Genomic DNA, 25,006 nt, shown 5'->3' with positions numbered 1-25,006 from the left:
CAACAACAGAGAGTAAGGAACTATTACTGTTTGTAATAGTTTCTGCAGTGTTTGTAGTTGGCAGGACTGTATGATCAGATTCTTGAACTTGAGATGCAGCAACTGGAGAGAATAATAATTCCTGAACATTGTTAGAGTCACTGTTTTTTAAAACCAATGTAATTAAACTTCCAGATACAGATGGAGATGACTGATGAATATGTGGAACATTATTATTTATATCCTCTGATTCAACAGCAGAGGGTAAGGAACTATTACTGTTTGTAATATTTCCTACAGTGTTTGCAGTTGGCAGTACCGTATAATCAGATTCTTGAACTTGAGATGCAGCAAATGGAGAGAATACTAATTCCTGAACATTGTTAGAGTCACTGTTTTTTAAAACCAATGTAATTAAACTTCCAGATACAGATGGAGATGACTGATGAATATCTGGAACATTATTATTTATATCCTCTGATTCATGGCCTTGTTTATTAACAGCTGATGAATGGAGATTAGCTATTGAAGGGATTTTTATTAAAGGAGAGTTCTGAACTATGACAGAATCACTGGTGGACAACTGGTAACTTTTTCTGTTAGGCACAATAACAGCTGAATCTGGTGCTACAGTTTCAAATGAATGTCTGTCACCAGAGACTCTGAATGACTTATCACATTTAAATTTTTTAATTGCTGCACTTGTTTGTGACAAACAGGAACGTTTTAAGGTACCAGTTTTTGTGTGATCATTTGAATTTTGTCCTTTTCTTTCTTCTTTAGGGACAATGCGAAACTTTGGAATTGATATTCTATTGCAAGATTTTTTCACATGGGCATCTTGACACTTTATAATTTCCAATTTGGTTTCATTTTGATGTGAGATATTTCTCTTTAATGATGACTTCAGTTCCTGTACAGACTGACAGTTATCCATATGAACATCTTTAGAATCTGAATTTGCAACATTTGAGTTATTTTTCAGAATTTGTTCAGTGCTGTCTGTGGTAACTGATGTACATTCTGAAAAAAAGATGCTGCCCTCTTGAGTTTGAAGGATGTCATCACTAGAATATTTGCATTGTTCTGCTTCATGGAACAGCAAAAAGTCTGTACAAATTTCATTCCCGACTAGCATACAATCAGAAGCATCAGCGTCCATTTCAGTAGATTCAGAGTGAATTCAAAAGGCACTTTTATCAACCTAAATGAAAATAACATAATTAAGAAAATTATATAAATAATACAAGTATAGATAAATAACAACAGTGTCCAGTGCTGGACATTTCTATCCACTGATTTGTAAATAAGCATATACACAGGTGTTAGTGCATGCACAAAAACATGTCTGTTTTTTTATTATACAGTGTCATTTCAGAATAAAATCAAAGTGTGGCAATCATACTGTTTCTTGATATGCAGTGATGGTAGAAATGTAGTAACCACATAGTAAATGTTATTATTTGCTACATGGTTACTTCAGTATTTATTTGGCGCACTATGGTCTCAGTAGCCGATGCGCCCAATAAATCCCGAAACAAACAGTATTTATCACACATGAGGGGCCGGGAAACATGATTTCTCAGTCAAATCTTTATGATCCAAGAGTTAGCTCATAATTTTTTTTTTTATTTTGATGAAAATTTCAAATATAAAAGGTATTAGAACCATGCATGGGTTGAAGGTTGAGAAGACAGAAAATACTTGGTGACTTTGGACTTGAATTTTTGCAGATTGCAATTTCCATGAAATTACACATGTAAGAATGTTGGTCCAAAGAACAGAAGGCATAAATGGAGGAAGAGAAAAAGTTAGTTCTGTGAGTTTGGAGTTGGACAGTAAATAGATGCTGATTTCTTGAAGCACGTCTTCGGACTGGTCTGGAAGAGAGTGGTGGAATTAGAGATGCTGATTCAGAAGAATAGTGCACATGGAATTATCTAAAGAAAAAGCATGGAGCAAGAAGAAAGAATGTAAAAATTTTTCATTAATTAATCTGATAATAAACTTGTGAACAGGACTGCAAGGCCTGACAGCCTGAAAATAGCCATATGAGATAGGAACAGAAATCAAACAGATCATCCCATTTCACATTCTTGAAATGTCAAATAATGCAATGGGTGTGTGTGTGTGTGTGTGTGTGAGAGAGAGAGAGAGAGAGAGAGAGAGAGCGCCTATTGGAAATAAGCCAATCACAAAATTCTGATCTAAAGTATGTAGAGGATCATTACATTAACTGTGTGTTTTGACACAGTTAATGTAATAATAATTTAAGGTTTTTCTTGGTGAGGAAAAAATGAATGTTAGATATGCATAGTTAGGATCTCAATCATCCTAAATACTGGGAGGAGGAAATTTCAGACTTTTATTTATAAAAGTTTTTAATTTTAATATGAATAAAATTAATTTTAATATAAAAAGTCTGTGAAATTTATAATTTCACAGACAAATATATTTAATAGGGATTCAATAATGACCTTTGGGAAATACACTTCATATCAATTTTGTATCTTTCAGGTTATAGTCAGTGTGATAACCAGGGATTTTTAATAAAATAATCATATAAATATAAATTTTAGGGCTACAGTGGGCGACTGAAATGTATAGCCTCTCATATACAAATATCAAGTCCACCTCGCCTCCCTTGTGGTGCAGCCTTAACACTGAAGGGACCCTGATAACTGAGTACTGGTGGTATAACCATAACATCAAAACAGAAGACATGTTGTTTCATGCACCCACATTCAGGAGATTCAATGCAGCATACTTGCCACTGAAAAGAAAGAAAGGCCTTCGAAGATGGGATAATTTCAAATTATTATTATTATTATTATTAGCTATATGGCACAAGGAAGCCTGAGGCTTATGCTGCACCAGCCAAAAAAAAAAAAAAAAAAAAATTTCCGAGTTACCCTGAGAGAGAGAGTTAAAAGTAGAAGAGGAATCACCAAGAAAGAGAAGAATGATGATATCCAGTCAGGATACTGGGTGTGCCAAGCCCATACTCACCAGATGTGAGCCCCTGGGGTTGTGGAAGGTGATGGCTTAAATAAATTGAAGGAAGAATTCAGCTATTCTTCCATTGGTACTAATGTTTGTGCTATTTTTAGCATCTTTGTTCAACTTGTCTGTTATTCTATGTCTTTTGGTTGTGTTTTCTAGTTTTGTGACAAGGCAATTACATAATTAACTGCTGTGATAGAAGAAATCCAGAAATTATGGTTCACTGCGATCAAATGTGGAATAGACCCACAATTTAGTGAAAGGAACCAGTTAGCTGAAGTAAAGTTAGTAGTGGAATAAATAGAAGGGCCATCACTGCAAGGGAATGTATGCAAACCAGCAGTTAACATAGAGGAAAGAAAAGGAAGGTTAATTTTTCCAGCTTGTGTCATAAATAAGAAAATAATTTTTCCCTTGAAATTTTGATTACCTCAAATACATATCAAGGAAATACTCAAGATTTTGTGATAATGCAAATTTAAAAAAACCAGTCCGTTATTCAGTATTTTGTAACAATACAAATTTTAGGAAACCACCCGTTATAGCGTTTTTTTCGTTACACACAACGTAAAATGCCTGCAAAGTTTTTTCACACCACGTTTCATAGTTCATAATGCAACCACAGAGTAGTAACATATCTTACTATTCCGTGAATGCAGTTTTAAATACAAATTTCGTTAGAAGATAAAATATACATCCAGAAAAGGTGCTGTACCAATACTGTTTCCTAAAAACAATTACAATAATGCAAACTTTTTTTTAAATGAAATGCGCATTGTACTGTTATCAGTTTTATCCCATTTCCAGTGTGGCTTCCAATGGATGAATTTCCTTGAAATTCTGGTAAGATTTTAGAAGGGAGTCCCCCTTCCAAAATGGCGGCTAGAAGAAGGCAGTGACTGACATACCTAATCTGCTATGGTTAGTGTAAGTTATGGTGTTTATCCCCCCCCACCCCGTTTTAAAATCGGGAACTCATTTTCCTATTTTAATATAGGGGGAAGATAAACACCCTAACCCAGAGGTAGTTGGAGGGGAAACCCCCTATTCTAAAGTTATGCCGAATTTTTCTTTGTATATGCAATACACATTGCATGAATGATGTAAGGTCTTTTTTATTTTTCGAAAACAATTATTCTTTCGGCTATGTTTTCTTTCTTTCTTTCACACAACTGTACAGTATTGCACAGCGACGGCCTTTACATAATGAAGCCACAGCTGCATGTGTAAATGTCATTCGCTGCGATATACTGACAAAGCAGACGCGGGAAAATCAAACGAATCTGATGGCGCGTAGGCAACATACTTGTTTTTCTCGGGAATAATTCTGTTTAGAAAAGGCTTATGTAAATGCCTACTTCATCGTACATTTTTGCAGTTTGCGTGACAATTAATAGAAATTCTGATATTTAAAGTTGGCGAAATCAAAGAAAACAGTTCTGGCGGAAGCTCTTTGGATGGAGTAGAAATAACATTAATTAGTTGTAATTTGAACCGGGTTAAAAAAAAAGAAAAAAAAGGCACCTCTTACAGGGTCATCACATCACAGAAGCTTGAGCGTAACAAAAGTATCAAATTACATAACAGAGCTTTATAAAAGAGAAAAATCTAAAGGACAAAATTGCTACGTCAAATAACTAAAATGGAATTAATGCCATCTAGATATAACAACAATTATTAGTATTATTTATTCACTTGGAGATCATAATCATAACCCTGGAGACAGCAAGGTGCTACCGGGATTTACATTAGTTACAATTCATTAATTACAATAATGATAATAAGACTCAAGAGATAAATAGAGTATAACAATACAAAAAAAAAAAAAAAATAGGGGATTTATGAAGTTATAGGAATAAATATATAACAAGAGTTAATTAAATCAAATTAGTTACATAAAAATGAACAGAAATCGTTCAATGCGATTAGTAAGAAAAAGTCTGAAGTCCATTTCGAACTACATCGTAAAAAGTGACCATTGGCAAATCGCAGGTGGAAAACAGCACATCCCGAATTGGCCATGTCGGCGGCCGACAAGGCCAATTAGCTCTACAAACCAGAAAACCCCCACAGTGGTTTCTGGTTTCTAGAGCTAATTTCAAAAACGACTTTTTAATAGCTCTACAAACGTCTGATTACCTCTACAAACCAGAAACTCTTGTGATTTCTGGTTTGTAGGGCTAATCAGACGTTCCTGAAATCTCTCGCATGCTGATGATGTTGCAGAAATTTATGGAATTGGATGGGAACATGTATTTCATATGTCTCATGTATCAAATACATGTTCCCTTCCATGTTAAGTGAACATGTACGAAATACATGTTAGGCTCTGAAGCGCGTTTCCGTGGGTGGTAAAGTTGTAATTTTGGTCTCTTCTTCTCTTCCTGCTGATTATAATGTTTCAATGTCGGGGACATCAAAAGTGTGTATAAACAGCTACCCAAAGGTAACAATATTCTGTGTAAACATGATATAAATAGGCGGCATTTAATAAATTCGTAGAAACTAATGTCCTCTTGTAAAGGGCTATTACACATGGGATGAAAAACTTTTGCAAACATAAATGTGATAAAACTACAAATGGTCGTAGTTTTATCACATTAATAAATGTAATAAAACTACAAAACATGTAGTTTTATTAATTTTGATTTGAAAATATAAGGGAGAAATAGATGTTTTCTTATACGCTTATTTGTTTTCCCTAATAAAGAAAATTGGCAGAGAGGAGATTACACAAAACTGGAAGACCAAATCTAATTTAAAAAGTAAAAAAAAAAAAAAAAAGGGAAACTTACCTAAACACATACGAGCTGTTGGCATTGGGAAAAAAAGAAAAAAAACTCTAGTGATGGACAGGTGCATCCTTTATATTTTGGTTCAGATTGGACAGCCGTAAAGAATGAACCAATAAGGTACCAAGACCACATAGTCACGTTACCAGGCAGGTTTTTTTCTTTTGGGAACAAGAGTAGGAAACATAGCTTAAAGGCAAAACAAATGGAGATTAAAGTATGAAGCACTGGTACCTAGAATATAGCCTGAGGGATAATACCCACTTTAAACTCAGGGGCTCACATCGCACACCCAGGGTTCTGAGCTGGATATCATCATTCTTCTCTTTCTTGGTGATTCCCTTCTACTTCTCTTCTCGGGGTAATTCAGAATTGTTATTTATTTATTTTTTTTTTTGCCTGGTGCAGCATAGACTTCAGGCTTCCTTTATCCATAAGGCTAATAATAATAAAATAACCAACCAATGAAATATCTAAACAGATACAAGCTGTTGGCATTGCAAAAAAAAACCTCGGTTAAACTCCAGATCTTGGGTACAAGTTGTCTTTGCGCAGTGGACGTAGTCTTAAACAGACATAATGTACCGTCGAGTTCTGTGATTATTGTGAATGCATTCGCTATCGTTAGTCTTGGTTAGGGTATTTATCCCCCGCCGTTTTTATAGCAGAAAACGAGTTCCCTATTTAAAACAGCAGTAAGGGATATTTTAACAAAGATTAGTTTTTACGTAACTTCCGGGGGATTTAAGCAAAAAACGTAGTTATTTTTGAAAATTTATAATTATTTTTGCTTATTTTAATTCCGTATTTCTCTTTATCTATACTTCGATGTATTAAGATGTTTCTGGCGTGTTACATGTGGGCGGGGAAAGCAGTGGTGGTACCTGTCAATCACTGCTTTGTTTCTATCCGTTAGTCGAAATATGGGCTTGTACCCAAGACTTGGAGTTTAACCAAAACCTCTAATGATGAGAGGTACATCCGTTATTTTGGCTCACATTGGACAGCGCCATAAAAAATGACCGAATAAGAAACCTTTACCACAGACAGCCACTAGGAAAGGGTTTTTTTGGGAACAAGAATACATGAATAGGAGAGAGTTAAAAGGCAAAACAAATGAGGATTAAAGTATGAAGCAAATGGTATCTAGAATATAGCTTCAGGGATAATATCCACTTTTGATAATCAAATAACCGTCCAATGACATGGCGGACCAAAAGCAATAACAACTAAAACATAAAAAAGAGAAAAGTGTGTGCGGGGGAGGATTATGAATGTTAACTTACTAATCAATCAACCAACTGACCAAGGGTAGAGAAATTGATATTTGAATAAAAGGCAAGCAACTACATTTATTAACTTGCATAAACCGACGCAAAAAATTGATTCGATTATTATAGTTATTTAATCCTATTAACCAGTCCTTAAGGAAAAGTTAACAGGATTAAACTGAATCTTTCTGTTTTTCTTGGAGCTGCGAACAAGTGGATCATCAGAGAGGAGTTTGCTGACAAAGAATGACTTTTGAGATCAATTTAAAATTAAAATAAAATGTTAACGTTAACAATGACTTCACCTTGGCGTTATCATAGAGAGTTTATGCAAATAATTGTAACAAAATTTATTTATTGAAATTAATTCAGCTCTTCAAAATAAAATACGATAAGTATTTTGAAACTTATACAGGGTGATTCACTACCAGTGCGACAAACTTGCAGGTGTAGGGGGCACAAAGACGAATCGGAATCACATACCATTGCACGGTCCGAAATGCCTTCGTCATGCGGTAGAGGACGTTGAAGAGAAGGTCGTGTGAACAGCGATCCGCTGGAAGTCAGCATTTGCGAACCGGTTCCCGAGGCAGTAGGATGGACGAGTATTCAAACGTTGAACTGGCCGACATGCACCTCGCGTATGGAGCTGCGGACTGTACCGGGCGCGCCGCTCTGCGTTTGTACCAGGAACGTTACCCGCACAGGCGTGCTCCTCATCATACGATTTTCGCACGTGTGCACAGAAGGTTACGTGAGACTGGTTGTTTCACGAGAGGTACCATGAATCCAGAGCGAACGACGAGGACGCCAGACAATGAGGAGAATGTCCTACGTCTTGCAGAAGGCAATCCGAGTACGAGTACTCGAGCGATAGGCCAACGATTGGGTATTTCCCAATCCACTGTATGGAGGATACTGTCAACGAACCAAATGAGTTCATACCATCTGCAACGCGTCCAATCATTGGAGCCAGCGGATTATCCACTCCGGAGGACGTTTGCTACTTGGTTTCTTCAACAGAACCGGTTCGCAAATGCTGACTTTCAGCGGGATCGCTGTTCAACGTCCTCTACCGCATGACGAAGGCATTTCGGACCTATGTAATTCGAATTCGTCTTTGTGCCCCCTACACCTCCTGCAAGTTTGTCGCACTGGTGGTGAATCACCCTGTATAAGCGGGGGTATCAAAAAGTTCACACCCTTACCTAGAAATAATAGCCCTGGAAAGGTGAAACTTTTAATCCTTTTCTATGTACTCTCTCCGTATATAGTAACGTTTCTCCAATCTGTAGATCAGTTCTTTAATACCTTGATCATAGAAGTTCACACCTTTTGCCTGATTCCACTTCATTGATGACTTCCTCAGACGAATCAAAGCGGCGTCCACGCAATGGTTTCTTCATTTTTTGAAACAAGAAGTCTGAGTTTGCTAGATCATGGGGAATAGGGTGGGTGCTGCAGTAGTTCGAAACCGCACTCGACACTACAAATACGTCAGCAATCTTAGAACCCATCATGCGGAGACCGTAGGCGTGTGCAGATAGTCATGTAAAATGCTGTGGGCAGACCCATAACTATCTGGATGTTATGGGCCTGCAACTGTCTGGATGTTGATGGCCTTCCTTCTCTTGGCTCGTCTAAGACACTTGTAGGACCGCACTGGAACTCCCGTTTCCACTTTTATAGAGTGTCATAGGATGGACCATTCTACCCATACAGCTTTCATTTCTTCGTCAATTTCCTGAGCTTTCTTGCTCTGCAAATGCAGGAACTTGATCACTGCTCGATACTCCATTTTGTAAACCATAAGGTCCTTCCTCATATTCGGCTCCACCTCTGGTGTATAATCACCTATGAGAATGAAATTTCACATGTTAGTTATTGAATATGTAGACAACTTATATTAAAAACGGCATCTTCCTATTGATGTTTTATCTAGGTCAGGGTACGAACTTTTTGATACCCCCTCATAATGAATATAGCAAATCATGTTGCTACATATGTAAAATTATATTACTACACTGCTTCTCTTAATATCTGGACATTGCACATCTACAAATAACCTGTATTTACAGGAAAACTAATAACGTGTGCTGAAATCTAAGGTAGCTTATAGTCTCCCTGGAACACACTATTATTTTTTCTTTTTTATAAATGTCTTCTGATACTTACTGCCATTTAGCCTTCAAAGCGCGATCAGTTTACCTTTTTTTTTTAGCAATCGCTCTTTGCATGCACCCGACGATCAAATGCGTTCCACGGGCCTTCTACAGGATTGAGGTCTCTGGTAGAACAGTGATTATATTCACTGCCCTTCCCAAACCAGCTGTAAGATGCCATGGTTGGAATCTTGTCAATGATGCGAGGAACTTTTAGGGGCTTTTTTCGCTCCGTGTCTGAGTTAGTTGATCTCAAGCATGGATAGCAAGTTTTTCGTCTAGCAAAAGAGGCAAATCAATCAATCAATGCAATGCATTCAACCTGGGCATATTCAAATAATTTAGAGACATATCGCATATGTAATATGAAAATTTTTGATAGGACCGAGGTCAAGGCTGGCCATTCCAACTTTTGTCATGTGCACAACCATTGTTCCAACGCAAGCAGCATTACATGGCGTTCTCATGCTGATACACATACAGGCTTTTCTGACATGATGCCATAACACAGGTAACGCATAATCATCCAAGATGCCTAAATAGACCTCAGAACTGATTGTTTTGTGCAAAACAACTGTTATAGGCCAAACCAACGCCAGACCATCACGCTACGTCCGCCAACCTTTATTATCGGGAAGATATAGTTCGATAGGTAGCGCTAGTCTGGTAGGTAACATAATTTATCACTCCAAAGCACAGCTTTCCATTGATCAGTGGACCTTACGGCTACGTGACATCTGGAATTAGTTGAGATGATTAGTGTCTTGTGGATGGCTGCATGATCGTAACCCATATCGCACTCGGTTGGTGCCGGCATTTGCCCTAATCATCTCACTGAGGGGCCTGAGTGTGTTGCAACAATGTCCTGCTTTCCGAGCAGGCGACTTTTCAGGTTTCTTGTGTCACATTGTGTCAGCTTCGGGTGTTTTCCTGGTCGTTTCGCTTAGGTTTCAGCACAATTATACTTCCGTTTGCAGTTCACATCACCAGTTATGTACCTAGGGACATTAGTTGCCAGTGAAATGCCACATTGAGACTGATTAGCACTGTGGAACCCTGTTGTCATTCCGCACTGGAAGTCTTAACTCCGTCAATCGCAGCATCTTTGCATACACAATCGTAATACTGTTTCATCGAAGGCAGACCTACGGGCATATTTATAGTTATGCAGCACATGTTGCATGGTCAGAAACCAATTAGCAACGGAGTGGTTGTTGGATTTCAGGAGCAGCGCGACTAAGGCCATATTGGTCCGTGCATATTGTGTGTACCGATGTCGATTTTCTGTTTGCTGGACTTTCAGCCACGTTGTAAAAAAGGCCCATAAAAGTTCCTCAATCTTTTCCGCCCGGTGGGGAGGCCAGAGGTTCTTCCAACTGTCCTACCCACGAGGGGTGTCGTGATATTAAAGGTAGAGCAGACTATATTATTCAGCGCAAGTCGCTAAATGACTGATAAGATATAGGCATTTTATTGGCAAAAATTGTTAAACTGAAAATATTACACCATTAACATTAACATCGTCTTCCGCTACCATCAGAATACGCTACTAAATTCACATGCAGGATTCTTTTTGGTGTTTACAGTTAGGCTAACCTGTAATAGGTGCAGCTCACTGATCCATCAAGATATGTAGAAATTAACGTAACTGGAGCAATCAACGAGCATCGCAATTTGCCTAGTCTTTCTATTTTCCTTCGTTACTAGGAAAGTTGTGATTGACTACAAGATTTTTGAAGTGAATTGTACAGGAATTGTCAAAAATCCTGCGGAAGTTAGTGTTAATGAGGCCAAATAATACAAGGAATCGATCTTATTCTGCTTTACGAAAATCAACTTTGATATTTCAAGAAAATTTTGAGAGCTACTCTGAACTCCTTCGTTAAATCTTTCAACTGTGAAACTACCGAAGTTCCACCGCTAATTCTCCTGAATGTCATTATCACGAATCTTTCCAGACGGATCGCACAATCTCCGCACATACATGTTAAAAAATTTTCCTTCAGTGATTCTTGCTAACCTGCTGAAGATGTAAATACTGCCTTGTCATAACACGCGTGTAGCCCAGGCCACAGGCGCTGAATGGAGCTAAAGGCTGAGACCAATCAAATTTATAATTTATTTTAAAAATATGCAATCACTACCACTAATTCAATTGTTATAAAAGCCTGTCACTTTTATATAAATACCATCTCATGGATAATAATATGATTAATTCAAATATATATATATAATAATTCTGTTATCATCTACAAAATAATTGAATTTATGAAAACAAAGGAACACTTCTAATATTCGGCCATAGCTATAAAAATTTGTAGTTGTGTTTCTGATCGTCTTAGTTGGAGGTCCACTGCCAGATATTAAGCTTTCCACCATATCTTTCTACACATCTCAGTACTCATTCTGCAGGTTGAATGATCCTTAAAAAGTATCTCACCTTCCCGATTTCGCCCCTCACTCTTATGCAGTCTTTAAACCTTAAGCAGCCTGTCACATATACGGTCAACATCACCAGATTTCATCCAATCATAGGAAGGAACAGAAGAGCCACTCTTTACCTTCGGACCCAACAATAATTCCACATCTCAAGATGTTCCCCGCCAAGCGCCGTTCTTTCGTCAATCGTTTTACTCATTCCACTGACCAAAAATTATTGAAGATTTTCTTAACGCCGAACTAGGTCTTCATAAATCGGAGAGCAAATGATCCAAAACATTAGTGGTGGTGGTGGTGGTGGCGGCAATACAAGGAAGAAAGATTATGCATCGACAAATAAAAAAAAAAAAAAAACCCTACCTACATCTTCCCATCACTTCTAAAAATATCATTGTTTTTCAAAGGTGTAAACAATTGCACATTATTGATTGCTGTACATATATAAATTATTTTGTATTTCCGCATACAGTTGAATGTCTTTAAGCACTGAAATGCATGGATCATTCAAAATTAAATAAACATCTAATTCTTCCTGAAATTTATTCAAGCTGTCCACTTCCACAAAACTGAACAATAGTTTGTTCCCATCACTCTCAGGCTGAAAGGAAATTTTTGCATGTATCTGCAGCCATCCTTTTTTTCAGTTTATGTCCGCTTATTTACGTTGTCTAAGAGTTACGATGTGCAATCAAGTTTGCCCAATCCATTTAAAAACTTCACACTTCAATCAGTACTCTTAACAAGCTCCTGTTTCCAAACGCTTCAATTTGCAAAACTGAAGTCTTTTGAGATAAGAGTACTCCATTGTATTCTTGACTAATCTGATTGCCTTTCTCTACACTTGCTGCAAGAGATCCACATCTTTCTTAAGATGTCTTTCAGACCTATATGCAGGTCTGGAAGATTCCTGATTGAAGCATAATCATTTCCCTGCTGGTAAAGTTCATGTAAATCATTAGCCCCATTAGCTGCTCTAGCAAACCGGTCTGCACCGCTCAAAAGACGTGTGTGTGTGTGTTGTGTTGTTTGGTTTTTAGGAGCATTAGCAATTAAGGCCATATTGCTCCGGGGATATGCTGTGGTCATTCCCTGACCTTTCCGCATCCTCCGTATTTGGTGGGCACGGGCTCGAACTCCGGTATAATCAAGAAGCGTGTGCTGCTCCTGCCTACGGAGGCGCAACAAAAGACTTGTCTGACTGTAAAATTACCACCAGTTTTTGTTCGTTCTCCACCATCACACTGGCATGTTATTCTGAAATTACTTCTGTCCATATAAAAGTGCAATACATATTCGTAAATGTTAAACCTCAGTTGCCACTTCTCAGTGGGCTGAGAAATGACAACTGAGAATTTATCTAGGTTTTATTATTCAAATCATAATTATTTATTTAAACTTTAACGACTAGCACATTATTTATATAAACTTTCACATCATTACGATATTTATTTGATATTTGTCTATAACATCTGTTCTTGAAAAACTCCTCTCTCCAGATGCAACTGTAATTGACAACGTTAATAATATCCAAAGGAAAATGGTTATTGGGATATAATTCAACTGTTTTTTTTTCTTGAATAACTCTCAATAATTCTAAACCAAATTTTTTTCCTTTAAAAACATGGTGCAAAGATTGGATTTCTTGACATCTCTTTGTCATCTATGCCACTACACCCGTCTTTGCCAGTAAGAATTCCTTCAAGGTGTTGACATTTTGTTTCTATTGCTCTTTCAAATAAATTCATGAAGTTTTCTGATTTTAGAATAAGGCGAAAAGCCAAGGATATTTCTTTCTTCTAGGCCAGTGGTTTTCAACCGGGGTGCTGTGTAATTTCGGTTTAAGTTACTTAAAGTTATTATTATTATTTTTTGAAATTTATACATTTATTTCATTATAAAATGTATTTTGAAAACGAAATGCACAAGGGATAATCCTTATGGGTTTTGATAATTAACTATATAAAACCACTGTGGCAGGTATTTCTTTTGGCCTAGGGGTGCCGTGAAAAAATTACTCGGACATTAAGGCCCTATGAACCGAGAAAGTTTGGGAACCTCTGTTGTACGCTAACGATAGCTACATCGACAATTACATTAAAAAATTCCATTTGACCTTTTGGTTGGATCAACATAGAGCGTTCATCTGAAATTTCACAGCTAAATTCGTGTTTTTCTAGAAAACTCGAACTTCTGGAAACTGACGATACTTCCAACTAAGTTGCAATGTCTACAGCTTTAACCATACACAATTTAAATCTAATGTTCTAAACTCGTTTAGTTGACTAAGAGCACCTTCTATCTGGGGCTTAGAGGGGAGCAGGTATCCTGTGTTATCAGACACTCAGCCTAAAACACTGATGGATCCAATATCTCTCTATTACAGAAGATTTAGGAGAAGTCCGGTTGGCCTGCCTCCCTAAAATCCACTCATGCACGCCTTCTCAATGGTAAGCCCTGTTACGTCACTTAGGTGGCAACGAACGTGTAGAGTGGTTCTCTTCAAGATGCCTGGTCAGCGTGAAGAGGAAAAGACCAAACCCTCCAGCATATGACAGCACAAGAATACAAATGGCCCTGTCCCCAGCAGCTTTCACTCTCTCTTACGGCAGCAAGAGGATCAGAGTGGAAGCAGACGGTGCTAAGAATCTCTGGGTACGACCAGGCTGCCATGCACGGAAACTGAACTTGGCCTGGTATAACGTAAGATCACTCATCAAGAAGATATTAGAGCTGGAAAAGGAATTAGAAAATGTGAATTGGAATATCATCGGTTTGGCTGAAACAAGAAGAAATGAATCACTTATAAGTTTATCAAGTGGAAATCTGCTGTACACCAATAGAAACAGTGAAAGGAGTGGTGGAGTTGGGTTTCTGGTCCATAAAGATTTTAAAAACAACATTTTGGAATTCAAAAGTACATCGCCAAGGGTATCAAGACTAATACTTAAGATTTGTAAGAGATACAAGCTAAAGGTTATAATGATTTATACACCAACATCGAGTCATGATGATGAAGAGGTTGAAGAAATGTACACCGAAATTGAGTCTTCTAGATTCCACCCCAGGGGACTCACATCTGGTGAGTATGGGCTTGGCACACCCAGGGTTCTGAGCTGGATATCATCATTCTTCTCTTTCTTGGTGATTCCTTTCTACTTCTCTCTCTCTCTCACTCTCAGGGTAACTTGGGAATTTTTTTTGGGTGGTGCAGCATAAGCCTCAGGCTTCCTTGCACCATATGGCTAATAATAATAATAATAACCCACTACACTATTATTATGGGGGACTTCAATGCTAAGTTTGGAAAAAGGCAAAACAGCGCAGAAAGAGGAACTATAGGAAATTTTGGAATTGGTGAAAGAAATAAAAGAGGTGAAAGACTTGTGGAATTTGCAGAAACTCAAGGACTGTCAGTAATGAACACTTTTTTCAAGAAAAGGGTGAAGAAAGTGGACATGGAAGAGTCCAAATGTATTAACAACTAATGAAATCGACTTCATCCTCACTAACAGAAGATATATTGTGAATGATGTTACCGTCCTGAATAAGGCAAATGTTGGAAGTGATCACAGAATGGTAAGATGTACACTTGATATAGATGTAGGAAAGGAAAGGAAAGGAAAAAAAACTGACTCGAGTAAATAATACAAAGGTCTTTGAGATAACAGAGGAGGAGAAAAAGCAGTATGTACTGGAACTTAAGAACAAGTTTGAGCTTCTGCAGACTGCTCAGGACCAAGATATCGACGAGGAATATTACAACTTTCTGAAAGTGATAAAGCCCAAGAAACCTATAGGGAAACAGAAATCCAAAGAAGAAAAAATTAGTCAAGAAACACTTGTCATGATGAACCAAAGACGACAAATGAAGAGCAAGAAAAACACTGACAGGGAGAAAATTGAGTATACTGAGTTATGCAAAGCCATTAGAAAGAGACTCAGAGAGGACATAAGAAGATTTAACACAAGAAAAGTAGAACAAGCATTAAGGGAAAACAAAGGATTTAAATCAACAGCCATGAGCAGTAATAGAGAAAGACAAATGATACTGAAACTGAAGAATAGCGATGGTGTACTTATAAACAGCAGAGAAGGCATAATTCAAATAGCAGACTACTATAGAGAATTATACAAGGAGCGAGGGAATTATACCAGCAGTGAGGAAGATGGATTGCAAAGTAGCAACACATACGACATACCCCATATTCTTCCTGATGAGGTAGAACATGCATTGAAGAAAATGAAGAATCAGAAAGCCCAGGGGGAAGATGAAGTTGCTGTAGAGTTGTTAAAATTGGGAGGAAGAGACATAACACAAAAACTGGCAAGGCTCTTCACAAAGTGCATTAGAAAAGGTGTGATGCCTAAGCAGTGGAATAATGCAATCATAGTCTTGCTGCATAAGAAAAGAGATAAATCAGAAATTGGAAATTATAGACCAATTAGCTTGTTATCTCACATCTACATGTTGTTCACAAGGGTCATTACTAACAGATTAGAAAGAATACTTGATGAGAGTCAACCGAAAGAGCAAGCTGGCTTTAGGACAGGATTCTCAACTATGGATCACCTTCACATAATATCATAGCTAATGGAGAAAGAAAATGAATATAATACACCATTATGCCTGGCATTTGTGGATTATGAAAAGGCATTTGACTCCATACAGCATAAGGCAATGTTTCGGGCACTGGAAAGACAATGCACAGATACCCCATATATTATGATTTTGAAGAAAATATATGAGAGTGCTACCTCCTTTATTAGACTAGACAAAGACAGTAGTAAATTTAAAATCGAGAAAGGAGTTCGACAAGGAGACACAATATCTCTGAAGCTGTTTACTGCTGCCCTTGAGGAAGCTTTCAGAACGTCAATGTGAACGGAGAGTACCTAAAACATTTACGATTTGCAGATGACATTGTGGTCATAAGCCAAGATCCCAAAGAATTAGAGGAAAATCTTAATCAGTTATGCACAGTTAATAAGGATTTTGGACTAAAGATGAATATGGCTAAAACAAAAGTAAAGATGAACAAGTATGCCACGGAAAGGGAAATAATGATTGAAGGAGCAGTAATTGAAAAGGTGGAGTCATATACTTATCTGGGACAAGTTATTAGCTGTAATAATGATAAATGGCTGGAAGTCAAGAGAAGAATAAATTTTGGATGGAGAGCATTCAGGAAATATAGTCACACACTGAAGAGCAATATCCCAGTTTATCTGAAACATAAAATAATGAATCAATGTATACTCCCGACTATGACATGGAAGTGAAACTTGGGCACTCACCAAAAGAATGGAAGAGAAGCTGAGAACTACACAGCGAAGAATGGAACGAATTATATTGGGAATCAGACTGTTAGATAAGAAGAGAAACACATGGATTAGGCAGCAAACTCAAGTAAAGGACATTCTTATCAAAACTAAAGAACTAAAATGGTCTTGGGCAGGACACATAGCTCGAAGACATGATGACAGATGGACTAAGAAAATAACAGAGTGGTACCCAAGAGGAGCTAGAAGAAAACCTGGAAGACAAAGGCAGAGATGGATAGATGAAATTCATGAGTGTTTGGGTAGTAAATGGATGGCCAGTGCTCAAAACAGAAGGAACTGGAAAGTTGCTGGAGAGGCCTTAATCCTGCAGTGGATTGAAAATGGCTGATGATGACCTATCAATATAATTGCTGTGTTCATACAATGGTGTGCAAAATTTAAGACGAAGTCAGGTTTTCACCTGTAGCTTCTCATAGGAGTTGCCTGGATATGGGAAAAGCATACCAAAGGAGCCTCGTGAGGTACAGAGGGACTTTATTTGAAAATGGCAACATAGCACTGGCTGCCATGATACAGATGCATCACTACCAAAGATGGAACAAAGGGAAGAGGTGGTCCTCAGTAGATATGGCCACCCCTAATATCGATGCAGGCTTTGAACCGCCTGTCCATACTTAGAACAATGTTGTTGTGGTAACATCGTCCATTCCTCTGTCAGTGCCATCTTCACCTGGTGAACATTTTCTGGTAGGTATGGATGTGCCACTAGGCATCTCCCCAGTGTCCCAGGTGTTCAATGGCATTTATATCTGCGGAACGGGCAGGCCAATCCATATGAACATCCCCACTTTCCAAAAGCATATCAACAGCTGCAGTGCGATGAGGTCATTATCATCCATAAACACGAACTCGGGGCCAATGGCACCTCGGAACAGATGCACATGGGGAAGAATTACCTCAGTACAGTGCATGCACCAGTTACAGTACTGCCTTCCAGTATCTGGAGTTGTGTACGTCCATCCAAGATAACGCCTCCCCAGACGAGAACACCTCGACTGCCGTATCGATCCCTTTCAGTGATGTTTGCGGGGTGATACCATGTGCCAACCTCTCGCCAGATTAGCTGATGTCCAGAATCGCTGCTGAGACTGAATCTACTCTCATAAGTAGAGTACCTTAAGTAAAGATTTTGGGGTGTAACCTTTAGAAACAGTGTTGGTCCTTAAGTTTTGCACACCAGTATATCAATTTTACTACTTTGCATGGTTTTATTTACTTTATTCGTAATACTCAATATTCAATACCAAACAGCTACACTTATAATAAATTTAAAAGATGTAATTTCTGTTAACAAACCTTTTAGTTCAGACTGCAATTTTGCACCTTTTCCTTTGGCCTGTTCCTTGAATTCATTTAATGCAGTTGTAATATCCCTTAACTGATATCGCACTGCTTCAACAGTTTTTATTTTTCCTTTCTATCTTGTTTTTGGTTGAGATTGCACAGTAATTTTTACGTGGCTTTTTAAAATATCCCACCTACTTGGCAAAGCTGTGCAAATCGCATATAATCTTTGTTATATTCCAAAGAATAATTCTGCTGTTGTTGAAGATTGTGCTCCATCAGATACAACTAAATTTAAATTATGCATGACACAGGGAACATAAAAAGCTCTTCTACTTTCTTCTAAAATTCTTGCTTGTACGCTATTACGTTTACCTTTCATGTTACTACTGTTATCATACCCTTGCCCATGGCAGTTACTTAGGTCGATGTTTGTTTCTAATATTTTTAGTATAGATTCTGTTAGTCCTTTCCCTGAAGTATCTTGAATGGCTAAGTATCCCAAGAAATGTTCACAAATTTTTATAGTGCAGCTAGACATAGAAACAAATCTAATTATACCATCATTTGTTTTACGTGACTTACGTCCAAGGTACAATCTAAAATAATTAGAGCATGCATAATTCTCTAGTATTTTTTTTTCTTTCTCTATCAAATTTTGATTTACAACATAAATAATTTTATTGGATTTTAACCAGAGCTCTAATTCCTTCTGCTGTTGCATGCATATTTTATGATTTTGAGAGTTCTCAAGCAAGCTTAAACCATCTTGTAAATGACGCTAAGAACAGAACCCAGTAGTTTTCAAGAGAATATCTGCATGACTAATTTGCAGCGAAAGCAAAAGCAATAAACAACTTACATTACAGGTAAATGCTCAAACTGATTTGATTAGTATGAGAAATATTTATGCAGTAATCCACTCTACTGTCTGGAATATACTTGAGGTTGTGCTCCGTTAGTACCTCTATTCTCTGGAACAGGGGTTAGGAAGTAAAGAGAGCATGCATAATTCTTTAACCGGTGTGACCACAGTCCATCACTACAGATAATCCATCAATCCTCCAATACTTTAGAAATGTTAAATTACTGTTCATCCAGGTTTCATCTAAAAGAATTAGGTTCTTCCCAGAATCGCGGTAATGTGTAATTGCTCGTAAATATAATCGAGGCTCTGTTTAACAAACTTATTTATAGCAAATTTTTTTGAATTTCCCTTGGTCATTATATTTAAAATAGTTTCTGTAGAATGAAGATAATTTCCATATAATGAGCGAATTACGAGACCAACTGGGAATTGCCTAAGGCCAGAGGTGCAAAGTTGCATACTAGTAAGTCATATGTGCTGTCAGTCAGAAGCCTCTTTACTTACCGTTCTGCAAAATGTTTTGGTCCAGTTGCCAAGGCACCAAATTACGTTCCACCAGACAGTATTGTGCTCTATCTAGTACAAGTTGCAACTTGTAACATACTATGTTAGAGTGCATATATCTTCCATCTCATTCTACGCGATATGACATCACATTCAGAGAAAAGCAAACAGTTTTAAATATGACTGCATTGTTGTGGATTTTTGTTGCATTAAAACTAGGTTAAAATAATAAAAATAGGCAAAAATTAATTTCTTTTAACATCTGATTATAAAATAAATAAATTTACTGTAATATAAATAAGCCAATATTGATTTTTGTATAATTAAAGTATTATATTATGAAACAACCATTTTTTTTATATTTAAGAAAAATTAAAATATCATCAGAATTCAGGCCTCCTACATTCCCGGGCAACCGCCCAGTCTGCCCGTACCTAGGTATGGAACTAACTACCATTAACCACCCTAACAACCTTTGTATCTCCAAAGTTAGACTGTTTGGATGGCTTCATTAATTTAGTAAATCATGAGGGCTCAGCAGTAACCACCAGACTCCACTAATAACATTAGTCCAAGAGCAGGGCTCATTTATAAACACCCTTTTTTCTGCCATACAACCCTTCTCATTATCTATAACAGTAACTTGTCCCTAGTGCTGCACTGTGCCAATTTGTACGCTAGTAGTCTTTTGCATGGTGCCAAAAGCTTAACTGAAGTGCCAAACAGTGCCAAAAGCTTAACTGAAGTATAAATATCTCGGATTTCAGTTAAGCTTTTCACACTGTTCCATATGGAGGCTGCTTTACTGCATCACAGTGGCTATCAGATTGATGAGACAGATTCCTTAACTAACCAAATCTATGATTTCCATAAAATTCCATTCCTGTTAAAGACAATCCTGCAATGCTTTTTTAACCACTGACTCTACTCAGGGCCGTACTTACACTTCTCGGGGCATTAAGCTCTTGCCGGACCCCCCCCCCAGGATACCAGTCCAAAAAAAAAAAAACCTTGCATATATAAATATCAAAAATTGTGTTACAAAAACATCCACATCTTGTTTGTTAGCAGTAAATAATAACAGGTGCATCATAAAACAGCAATTCAATAGCTAAATTGCATATAATTCACGTGCATACAATTTATGTGCATAAATATTTTTTCCTTGGCAAAATTATCTATTAAATCATCATAATTAATGCTGTTTACTAGATCAGATTCAATAAATAACAATGACAAATTTCTCATTTTATCTTGAATTAAATTATTCCTCAAATAGTTTTTTACTCATTTTAGAACAGAAAATGACCGTTCCTCACTTGCGTTTGTCACAGGCAATTGTGAGAAATATTTTCAGAATTGCTGATCTAAATCCATCATTAATAACATCGTACATATATTCAATATTTGAAACATTTTCTTCTTTGGCATTATTATTATGGTGCAAGAAAGCCTAAAAAAAATTCCTGAATTGAGAGAGAGAGAGAAATTCCTAATTCTCTAATAGGGTGCTTACAGCAGAAAGCAGGTTGATCAGACCCAATGTCCACTTCAGGAATATGCCTTAATCTTTGACAATGGCTGTGGACAGTTAGCAGTTGACCAGTGCGGCTTCTCAGTACAGTAGTGTATAGGTTTTACTTCTTTTTAGCCATTGCTGACCCACTGCTGAGCAAAGGCCTCTCCCAAAACTTTCCATCTTTTTCTATCCAGAGCTATGGATGGAGTTTCCAACTGCAGAGTTTTATGGGACCACTAAATTGTACAATGTTTTAGCTCTTAATTCATGGAATTAATCCTTTTAGTGCTTAAAAGCCAAAGGGATTAATTCTTAATACTTTTAGCTCTTAATTCGTGCTTTCTGCAGCATCAGCTCTATTGCCTAAAGGCCACGGGTGCAAACAATGTGTACTCGGGTCTCCCGAAATTAGTTTGTTATATGGAAATTTTCTTCGTTATACAGAAACTATTTTCAATGTAATGACCATGGGGAAATCAAAAATATTCACTTCTAGAAAAATTCACTATATGGAAGTACGTTAAAGAAAGGTCCAATTGTATTTAGGGATTTATAGTGTAATTTTTATATTGGGAAACCAGAATTTGACTGTCTTTGATTTTATCTTTACTCTTTCTCAAATGGTATAAAAAAGAGGGCACAAATTTAAATTGAAAGAGGATGATTGCAAAACAGATGTGCGGAAGTGGGTAGGTTGAAGAAACTTAAAGATCATTAGCATTAGCAGAGGCATATGACACAAGAAAAGCAAGCTTATAACAGCATTAACCAAAAAAAAAAAAAAACCCATTTCACACATTCATTTGCTCTAAACATTTGTCCAGTTCATCCCTGAATTTATTTAAGCTATCAACTTCCACGACAGATGGAAGTTTGTTCCAGCAATCGTTGGCTAAAGGCAAATTTCCACACATCTATTCTACAACTGTCTCTCTGCCCAATTTGAATTTATGCCACCTCAGGTTTGTAATCTGAGCAAGAGAAAGAATCCCATCGCTGTAATTTGCAGAACTTAAGCCTTTCTTGGTAAGAGGATCCGATCCCTTCATTCTCCTCACCAATCTTGTTGCCCTTCTCTGTACTCATTCTAGCATCTCTACATCTTTCCTAAAATGAGACCTCCAACCTTTAAGCAGTACTTGAGGTGCGGCCTGACCATTGCCTTATACAAAGGGATAACCACCTACTTATCCCCTAGCAAAATTCCTGTATATTATTGACAAGAACCCATGACCTGCTCTGGTAGCCTGTCTGCACTGCTCAGAAAGCTTCATATCTGACTGCACAATTATTCCCCAGGTCTATTTCATTCTCTACCACCCTGAGTGTAGCACCACACAGTTCATACGTTTCTCTGGGATTTACATCTAGCTAGTACTTTGCATTTGTCAATGTTAAAATTCAGTTGCCACTTCTCAGCCCATCTGTCCAGCTTTCCTACAAGCTGTTGCAGTAGTACACTGTCATTAACAACCCTGCTAACCTTTGTATCATCTGCAAAATGGGACATTAAGCCTGATATACCTTCATCAATATCATTGATAAATATACAAAACATAGATAAACTTTAAATACAACACACGCTCACTTCTCTTCCATTTGCCAACTGGTGACGGTTTATTCAACGAAAGTCCCTCGTAACGACTATTGGCACCACCGGTCTTCTCTTTTTTTTATTCATGTCCTTCAACCTTTTCATGAAAACCAAGGATTGGAAATCTGCACTTCTACTTCCTTGCGCTCATTTTAAAATCTGTTTAAAATATTTTTACCCCATTCTCTGCCTTAGTTTTTTTAATGCTTCTTCCAACCTAAATTTAGCCACCATCTACCAATAAATTTATTGCAGATTTATACAACAGTTTTTTAAGCATTTGCTATTCCTTTTTTAGTCAGATTTATCACGGTATTATAAAACTACTATAATTTCACTATATACAAAACAACAATGGGCCCAACACTGAACCCTTGGTCACACCACTAATAACATTAGTCCACGATGAGCAGTATCCATTGATTACCACTGTCTTCTCCCACCCAACCATCCTTTTATCCATTGTAGCAACTTGCCCATAATGCCATACTGCTCCAATTTGTATAGTAGTCTTCCACGTGCAACAGTATCAAAAGCTTTCCTGAAATCCAAGTATATATCAAAATTATATTTTGTATCCAGTTCCTTTGTGACCATATGATAGCATCCAATCAAATTGGCCAGACAAGACTTCCCCTTAACAAACCCATGTTGTGTCTGAATTATTACTGCTGTCTTGTCTAGATGATCTTGCAAGGCTTCTTTAACCAGTGACTCCATTATTTTACCCGGAACAGAAGTTAAACTAACAGGTCTGTAATTGCTTGTGTCACCCATTGATCCCTCTTTGGAAATTGGAGATACATTTGCTTATCTCCAGTCTGTGGGGACCTCCTCTGAGTCCAACAATGATCTCATGATTATGGGTAAAGGTTTTGCTTATTTCCTTTGCCACCTCCTTGAATATAACTGGATAGATCCAATCCACCCCCAGATGCCTTTTTTATGTTTAACTTCAACAATTTCTCCTCCACTTTGCTCTGTTAGTACAAAATCATTAAGCTGCCTGATAAGAGTTTAACACGTTGACTGATAAGGTTGGGTAAACTGGTCTCCGACACCAATTTAAGTTAGGCATGTTAAATTATTCAAACCCAAATTATAATATATATTCATCACCAAAACTTAAAAAAAGCTTATTGTTGTGGAAAAAAGGATCGTGAATTCTCGTAGTTGGCGTATATAATAGAAAATTCTTTGCAGCAGCCAACTATGAGTTAACTTGATTAAATCAGACTTGTTGTAACTTTCAGAATTCTCTGTATATGAATCTGCTGTGCATAAATCCGCTACAGTGACACAGACTTTGCCATGTATATTGTATTTAGTACTTTGTTACGTAACAGAAAGAACCTAAAACATGGATAAGAAAAGACCACCGACCGAAGAAGAGCTTGAGCTCTATGCTAATATAAGTGACTCGGAATTTGAAGAGCTTTTTGATGACTCGTACGGTCCTGGTTCATAGATCGATCGGATGAAATGCTCTCATATTATTCAGCGCTAAGAAAAACCATCAGATGTCCGAAAAAAAACTGCATTACATATAGAAATATATATGCATAACGCATATACTCTTTTCCGTGAAGCTACAGGTTTCTCTGAATTTCGGACATTTTTGGTTGAACCCGTAACTTGACGGAAAAGTTACATCGAATCTTTGATTGGAGAAAAAATTCTAAACGTTCCAAAGAAGATTAGGTCTGAACGTAAAATTCATTATTTAGAATTTCAGTTGGCTATACCATCAACTGAAAAAAACCCAAGCCTGGCTAAGCCGTGTTGAGTACGTACAAGAAATAAAAAACACCACGGAACATGCTATTATTGTTCAGTGCACTAAGAGAAGCTAGCTCTTTGTGTGAAGAAAATATTTCTTTTTGTAAATAAATTCTGATGCCATGGTTGATTTTTCATTCTTATCCCAGAAACCAACTATCCATCAGTTGCACTATTTGCTATGAATATACTTGTAACTGCACCTGAAAGGCAAGTCATACGAGTCTGAGTTAACTCATAGTCAGCGTCCTGGGCCATATCGCCAAGTACGAATTAACTCGTAGTCAGCATTCAATGTGTTAATAAGCTTCTGTCCTCCACCTCCCTATAAAATTCCTCATGTGTGAATGTAGATGCAAAATACTCGTTCAGTTTGTCAGCTATCTGAGCAGCATCACATCACATCACTTGAACCAGTGATGTGATGTGATGTTATTGTTATTATTTGGAGCATTAGCAACTAAGGCCA

General features: G+C 37.4%; 1 protein-coding gene across 1 annotated transcript in view; it reads right to left on the bottom strand.

Annotated features, from left to right (window-relative positions):
- Positions 1–1,162: 1,162 nt before the first annotated feature.
- The window catches only part of LOC150081899 (DNA replication complex GINS protein PSF1-like), a 128,172-nt gene continuing 104,328 nt past the window's right edge, over positions 1,163–25,006 (bottom strand). The window contains exon 7 of the mRNA XM_090380359.1: positions 1,163–1,183. Coding sequence (XP_090236485.1) covers positions 1,163–1,183 — 21 coding nt within the window. The remainder of the gene's footprint in view (positions 1,184–25,006) is intronic.

This window comes from Mastigoproctus giganteus, chromosome 8 (assembly GCF_048544385.1).
Source record: "Mastigoproctus giganteus isolate SK-2022 chromosome 8, ASM4854438v1, whole genome shotgun sequence".
In the NCBI taxonomy this organism is placed as follows: domain Eukaryota; kingdom Metazoa; phylum Arthropoda; class Arachnida; order Uropygi; family Thelyphonidae; genus Mastigoproctus; species Mastigoproctus giganteus.
The sequence above is the reverse complement of the archived record's forward strand: the minus strand, read 5'-3'. Positions and strand labels throughout refer to the sequence as shown.